At 38.3% G+C, this 8167-nt stretch overlaps 1 protein-coding gene across 1 annotated transcript; it reads left to right on the forward strand.

Annotated features, from left to right (window-relative positions):
• The first annotated feature begins 4885 nt into the window (after positions 1–4885).
• On the forward strand, positions 4886–7726 carry ticam1 (TIR domain containing adaptor molecule 1). The gene is made up of 2 exons (XM_020922643.2): positions 4886–5115; positions 5245–7726. Exon 2 carries the CDS (start codon positions 5331–5333, stop codon positions 6999–7001), a length of 1671 nt encoding a protein of 556 aa, XP_020778302.1. The 5' UTR covers positions 4886–5115; positions 5245–5330; the 3' UTR covers positions 7002–7726.
• The last annotated feature ends 441 nt before the right edge of the window (positions 7727–8167 follow it).

Here is an 8167-nt window from a genome sequence, read left to right on the forward strand (position 1 = left end):
GAAGGGGCTGCTGCTGCTGCTGTGGGTGAAGCTGCTCTGATTGCCTCAATACACTGCCGGCTTTCGGAGTCACTGCAGATGTCTGCTAATTGTGGTGATTATGGCGAGCGAAGGGGGGTAGGAATATGTAATGAATTTCCCAGTGCTTTCATGGCTCGCATGCTTCATGTGCATCTGCTGTACAAGCTGAGCATCCGCGAGGCTCAGAGACTGACAAAAATGACACAGGGCTTTACCATTTGCATAGGCAGATAATTTAATATGGACTGCAGTTAGATTTGTGGTCACTTTTTTTTCATTTAGCAGTTTAGTTACTATTCAAAGAACTTTATGCTTTATCCTTATTGTCTGGTTTATTACATGTATTGGAAATTAAGTAATTTGCCACAATGTACAACTTATACAGTATTTATCTATTGTATCTAAAAAACAATACGTATTATCCTTTAACAAAGGTAAATCCTGTGTCTTTTCAGATTCTATTACTATGTATTACTAGCAGCTTGAATATATGAATTAGGTAGCAGTTGTTAGCCTTTACCATCATTGTGGCAGTTTTAGGTGGTTTAAATAAAGCCAAATAAAACTGAAACATGTGCTACATAGGGTATTATACATATATTATTATTATATTATTGAGACAGTTTTCATGACACATTTTCATGAAGTTGATCAGAAACCCCAAACAACTGAATTGTACCTTAAATTTATACTTGGCCAGCTGTCCATGTTTCTTCAATTTGATATTTATTCAGTCTAATCTAAGAGCATCCGTATGCATACTAACTCCATATAACCATAAAAATGCTCAAAGTGGATGCTGAGCTCATTTAAATGCCTATGTAAATGACTTGTGCAGATTACCAGCCTATTAAAACTGCCGGATTATACATGCAACCTGAATTTCTGCACATACCGGCCCTCTTGGTTATCATCATGCCACTATGGACATGCCACTCTGGACACTGAACTGGAACAAATCATATTCATAAATTTAGCATATTAATGAACTTAAATATCAGACTGCCTCTCTCCCTCTCTGTTGCTTGTGTGATTATTGTGGATGTTCTTTTAGCGAGGCAAGAGCAAGCTAATTCCTTCGAGGCGAGTGCCCTTCCTGTCAGTATGATCAAAGCCTTTCCGTTGATACGAGCCTAGACCGTCAGTGTGTGTGCATGTCTATGGGACTATGGGATGTGAGTATGAGGTGGGGGTGTTGCCATCCCCCATCACCAGAGGCTGTATTATGCATTGTTGTTGCCCTGGCCTAAATGCTCAGCCGAGCATGGTCCAGTGTGGTACAGTAGACATGTCTCTCTCCTGACCGCCACACTTTCCCCAGGCCTTTTCGTTTACCTTTGCGTCCCGAATTAATGTGAGTTAGCTGTCACATAAGCTCAGATCTGTTGGGTCCCTGACGTCAACTGCAGAAAGTCTTACAATGATGTTGCAGGGTTGTGTCAGACAGTTTTGAAAGCTGGGGACTAGTGTGGTAGGCATTGCAAGAAAAATATACAACTATTTTTTAATTAAAACACATATTAAGACCACTTTGTATTATAAACCAAACCAAAACTTGAAGCTGGATACCATACTGTTTACAAAGAATAAGAGCTAACCAATGAACAGTTGAAATCAATAACTGTATGGTAAGTATAGCACTGGATAACCATAGCATTTGTTTTGATGCCAACTTGGTCCTATGAATTAAGGATATCTATCAATGAATAATGCAAGCTCAAAATGAGGGGATACTGATAGAGATTCACAACAAAAACACAATTAACAATTTTGCTAATGAACAAACCTTTAGATTTTTTAAAATACTGTGCTGTTATGATGATTTAAAATTCTGTTTTTCTGTGGATATTTCAATTTATCTGGGCTTGATAATGGCCTAAAGAGAACACTGGCTCATAATAATTTATAACTGAACTTTGAGAAGAGACATACTGCCACAGAAAGCGAAACATAACCAAACCCATGTAATTTCCTAGAGGCTAATATGGCAAAGCTAACTGTGATTTAGAATTTTAGGGTAAAAAGATTTTCAAGTAGCCAGATACTTGAGAACACATGTTACAAGTTGTATCGCAAGAGAAGAATGGCATTTTTGGCCAGTACCACTGCTACTGCAGGTGTTTCATTCACTGCCTCCAAAAAGGGGCCAGTGTATGAGGCGTGCTTGGAGGTTTGAATGGCTGGTATCTGCATATGTCTATGAATGTACATGTTTGTGGACTGAAGCATATATTCGCTGGACTGAAGTGAGTGCGTTAAATTCTCTTAGCATGTGTGACGAATCGCTTGGATGGGAAAAGAGCATGGCCCCTTACAAAGTGCAAATACTAAATAGCCTGCTTATCGATCACCTATATCATCTCCCACCCCCATTCTTACCTGTATCTTTATGCATCTTCTTAGATCCACAGCACAGTCTATCTCATATTATTTCTCTTATGTGCTAATAGATGATTCTGTATATGGGAGAGAAGCAAATCCAAGCAGCATCCCCCACTACTTGCCTTTCATACTAATCTATAGTCCCTGTCTGAGAAGGGCCTCCTATTCTCTTGCCTGCCCCAAAGCTCCTTATACATGACCCTTGAGTGTCTAACCCACACCTCTCTCCCACGCCTATGAGCCAGTCACTTACACTTACATGTACAAATACTCAGAGAAAATTTATTAACGGCAGTGTACAGAATCATAATAGGAGGCCACAGTGCTTTTGCTGTTGCATGGGTTAACTGACAGGGCTGGTTACTGCATGATGTGGCCCAGAGGTGAGGGCAATTTTAAGGGCAGACTGACTAACACAGCTGCTAGCATAGCACGTGTCTTGCTGAAAGAAGTGACCTCAATAAAGACGGACGTTTGCCAGTGAGTTACATAAGTGATGGGGGATGATCTTGAGGTGGTGTTTGCATATGTAACAGGGGCTCATGCATTGACAAATACAACTATAGTTTAAGATAGTTTCAGTGTTTACATACGTTTCATCCAGTTTTAAACTGACCTAAACATTTAGAGTGCCCAGATTGGGGGTTGTTAATGTAAATTAATGTAATGATAAAATTGTGAAAAGAGTGTGCAAAAGAGGAAAACTGTAATACAAACTGTCCATTCATAACTATAATTTGAGAGACTTGTCAGAGCAATGCAAATGACTACATTTTTTTTGTGTTCTGGTCATTTTCAAGAATGTTTTGTTTTTTGTTTTTTTTTTGGATTTTGGCTAAACAAATGACTATTTATTCCCCTTTTTACTGTTGGTGGGTATCACATTGGTCAAAAATAGACACCAGGGATATTCCTTGTATAAAACTAGGACAAATCAATTGTTTTGGATACACCCATTGGGACAGGGGACACCTTTGTGTTATTGTTGCATAAAACATGTCTGGTATCTCAAAACCATCACTATCATTACATGTAGGGGTAAATTTAGTAATTAATTGACTGTATGGACACACAAAGCCATAGGAAATAATGTATGTTCTTTATTCCATCAGAAAACTACTAATATTGTGAATGTTCTTCTGAAGATTTTAATATCAAGTATAATGTTTATATAAGAAAGGGTGCAAAAAGAGCTGTTAAAAATGGTAATGAAAAAACTGTCAGAAACTTCCAAATAAAGTTTATAGTCATTTCACATTTGTATGATACTTAAATGTCAACAATATTTTTCACATAATTCAAATCATATTTCTCGTAGGCTACCATGTTATCATCTGAATAGTGTTTTCAGGATATGAGAAATTATTGTTGTCAAATAAAACATCTATACATGCAGTTCAGTCAAGCCTAATGGATTGAGCTATAATTTGTGAATTGGCCATTGAAAAGTTTTTAACAAGTCCAGACATGTTTTGTTTCAGGAAGGGCATCCGGTATAAAAAGCATGATCAAACGAATAATTATCATGTTAATTGATAGGAATAAATCAAAGCAAACCATTAACTGAAATGTAAGTAAGTCCAGGATTTAAAAAAACAAACTAATACTAAATCAAGTGTCATATAAAGACATTTCAAGCATGTCAAGAAAACACATTTAACTCTTTCTTTTTAATCATCATATTTATAAGAGTCTGAGTACAAACCACACTTCCTTGAGTTACAGTAAGCTCTCAGAAGTGGTTGTACAGTAAATATATCAGGGTACTAGTGTAGCTCTGTGAGAACAGAGCCAGTCTGTCTGTGCTGCTCAGAGGGACTGAGGGACGGCGCGTTGGCTGCACTCCTCACTCTGACCCCACCCCTGGTAAATACAGGGTTGGAGCTTTCCTCTGTGGATAAAAATACACAGACTCTCACACGACACTTTTCTTCTCCCATTGTGCACAAAGAAAGGACAGGAATTAAACAGAATCTTGTGAGGTCTATTCAGATGTTTGAAAAAAATAGTAGCGTAATGTTTTGAATGTTATGAATTATATATTTTTTTTATTTTGACATTTGCTCACTTAAAGGTGGACATTGTAACTTTTCTAGTGAAGGGGTTGCCACTGCTTGTCTTAACAGAGCTGTTAGCTTTACAGTGTGGCATTATTCTTATACATATGGCCAAGTTACAGGTCAGATATGTGGAGAGGCGAGCCAGAACACAGTAAGATCACTGTACTGTACTTTTAATATCATTCCACATAATACATTTCCAGTGTCATTTGAGATTTGAAACTTTTTTTTTGGTGTAATATTGTGTGTCTGCATAGTTGGCAACATAATATGCATTTCTTACTTTTCTTGTTGCAGATTTCAGCTTTTTGGGGTATATAGTGCATTTATAATGCAAAAAATCACACAAGAGTATTAACCTGTGACTTCATACACCTTTTTGTCCGTTTTGAGTTGCCATAGAACTCAGCCTGTGACATCATCATCGTGTGAGCTCACAGGGACCTGAACTGTCAGAGCACGGTTAACCATAAACTAGACAAGATCCAGACATTTGTCAAAGCAACAGGCTTTCCGAAGCTGCTTTACATCTCATTACTATAGCATAAATGTTTCAGTAAGGCCGTTTTAGTTTCACAATGTTGACAAAAAGTTGGACTGTTTTTGAAGACACATTTTCCTGGCTACTTCCTTGTTTCAACTGCCTGTCGTTGTGAGTATCAGTAACTGATTTCACATTTCTGTTTCCTTTATAAATCAAGATCTAACTGACTTAAACTCTTAAACATAAAAAAAAAAGTTCATTACATTTTCACATTTCACATGTTTTTTCTCCTTTAAGGTAACAAGAATGGACTGAGCACCTCCCTGTTCAAAGTTGGCATACAAGACATGTAATGGCATAGAGTTGTAGCAAGAGCCATAAAGATGAGTCAGCGGGAGAGTGGAGATACAGGAACAGGAGTAAAAGAGGTGATAGACTTACTAGCCAAGACACCTCCAGAAAGACTGCGCAGCCTAACTCACCACCTGGGCCCATCCACAGAAGAAGAGATTGTGCATGCACTGTGCCTGTTCATTCTGCAAAAAGAGGTGCAAGCTTTGGATAAACTTCAAACGCATGCAGATAATATCCTCGCTAAACATCTGTCTGAGAAATGGCAACGAAGTGCAAGACAGTTTGAAATCTTTAGAGTCCATTGTGATAATTTCCAAGAATCAGAATCTTTGGCAACACTGGCACGAATTTTTAAAGTTTTAACTCAGCATGGATTGTGTGATAGGAACGTTCTAATTTTGGCTTATACAAGAGCACTCCCAAATGAATCAAGCGACTCAGATGTTTTGCAATACAACCTGTTCATGGAAGAAGCTAAGCAAGTGTGCGGACCTGAATTTGTTGAATTTTTGAGTTCTTTTAACAATTTAAAATTATCGTCTGGCTTCCATAGCAAATCATATGTGCGGAATAATTCTGCAACAACAGGTTCAGCTCAGGCATATGCAAGAAGCAATGCACCATCATCACTTCATTCTTCCTATCGTTCTTATCCATCTCATCTAGAGATTAGTGAGGCTCCCACAGTTAGCGTCAACAATGCTAAACCTATAACACCAACCAGTTTAGCTTCTGTCCCTGGAAAACCTATGCAACCCGGACAAACTGAAAGTCATATTATTGTGAACCCAAGTTGTAGGGTGCATGGAAAAAATCTGAATTTCACGAACCCACAACCACCAGCTGATCCAACAAGTAGACCTATTCCAAAGGGGTCATTGCCGCCATCATCAGTAGCAGCAGCAGCAGAAGAAAAAGAAGAGACAGAACAAGAAGAAGAAGAGGAAGAAGAAGAAGAAGTGAGGTTTTATTCTTTTGCCATTTTGCATGCGCAACAAGATGCAGAATTGGCTGAGGCATTGAAAGAGAAGCTTGAGGGTATTATTGAAAGTGAAGGTGCAACTTATACTGAGGAATTTGCTGTGGTTGGAAAAGCTGTGCTCAGGTGTGTGGAGGACGCCATTAACAACTCTGCTTTCACCCTCCTTCTCCTCACCACCAACTTCAACCGATTTCTGGAATTGAAAACTGACTCTGCACTGGTTAACTCCATTTTGAATCCTCCAAAATACAACACTGTGATACCACTCCTGCCACAAAGCAACGCCATGCCCAGAGAGGACATCCCCATGGTCCTGAAAACCTTAGTCTCACTGGATGAAAAGAAGAACTTTGAGAGGAAAGTAAAACAAGCAATGACCCCTGCAAGGATAAAACGCCAAAAGGTGGAATGGAAGAAAGTGCAGGACATGAAAAGTCTCAAGAAAAAACAGGAGAAGTTGAAACGCTCCAATCAGCAACAACAAAAGGAGAATGAGGAGCTAAGGAACATGCATGTTCTGGAGCAAGAGAGACGAATGCTTTTGAATGAGAGGTATCACTTTGTCCAAGAACAGACGGTAGGGCCTGATAGGATACAGCTGTGGCAACAACAACAGCCAAACATCAACATTGCAAATGCACAGTATATCATTATTGGGGACCACTCTCAAATGGCAGTGGACCTGAGCAGAGAGACTGGAGACACGGACCAGAAATGAACTAGGTCCAGAGAATGAAAGAAAAAATGCTACATCACTGATTTATGATATGTCTGAGCAATGTGTTTATTTTAGTAGTTGAGTTCAATGAGAGAACAGCAACAATATTTCAAGGGCACTATGAAACATTTCTGGTGGCAGGCAGGTCTGTGTCCATGGAAATGTACCTGCTTTGCCTGAAATGTTCCATGGAATGGCATTAAAATGATCTTCATTAAAACAAGCAGCTGACACCACCAGGCCAAGTAACAGGTCAGGTGTGTAGAGAGACTCGCTGTAAGATATTGATTTTTGTTTTTGTTTTTTTAGTTTTTGACTTCAGTTTTTTTCATTAAGCAATGCAAAATAGGATAAGTAGACTAATGGGTAGAAAACGCCAGAAAAGTAAAGTTAATATAGACAATAGGTGATAATTAAAAATAGCCTATTGAACAAAAACGCAAATGGAATTAGTTATGGTGTGTCTAACCCAAAAAGCTGCTATTACAATACTAAATGCACTTATTTATATCGTAATTCATTGATGTAGCTCTGTTTGCTTATAACACTACATTTTTCACTGATTTTTAAAAAAAAAATCTCATGTTGAAGTGCTGCCATCTACTGACGCTTATGGAATCTATTTTACACTTTGACTGCATCAGCCTGCTTTTACCACTAGAGGGTGCTGTTGATATGCGCTTTTGTTCACTTAGCTCATGACAAATTAAATGATTTATACCTCATGGTTCTGTGTGATTTTTGTATAAACTGTAGAATGATGTAGAGGTTCGTAATGAGTGATTAGTTTATAGGATTAGGCTACTTAGAGCGAAAGCGTGTAGGTCTTTTAAAATAAAATACACTGAGCTCTGAATTGAAGCTATCAGTCAAGTTGTCTAATATTTAGAGAAAATGTATATATAGTATTACAATGATGCTGATAGAGCTACATGTTTGCTACTTCGATTCGGGCAACTTTTATAAACTCACTTCCTAGGCTTTAAAACTGATTGTTTGCTTGCTTATAGAAATAACGGAAAAAATACAAAAGTTGTCCCTAAAGAAATCCTCAGTCTTTTCAAATCAATAATTAATTTCTGTCACATAATCTGGGAAAACTCTTGCATTTATGCCATCGTATTCCCACATGTGAGCCCCTCCTGGTTACACGACACTGTAATAAC

The sequence above is a fragment of the Boleophthalmus pectinirostris genome, unplaced genomic scaffold (assembly GCF_026225935.1).
Source record: "Boleophthalmus pectinirostris isolate CB_2022bp ecotype Guang Dong unplaced genomic scaffold, ASM2622593v1 HiC_scaffold_16, whole genome shotgun sequence".
Lineage (NCBI taxonomy): Eukaryota > Metazoa > Chordata > Actinopteri > Gobiiformes > Gobiidae > Boleophthalmus > Boleophthalmus pectinirostris.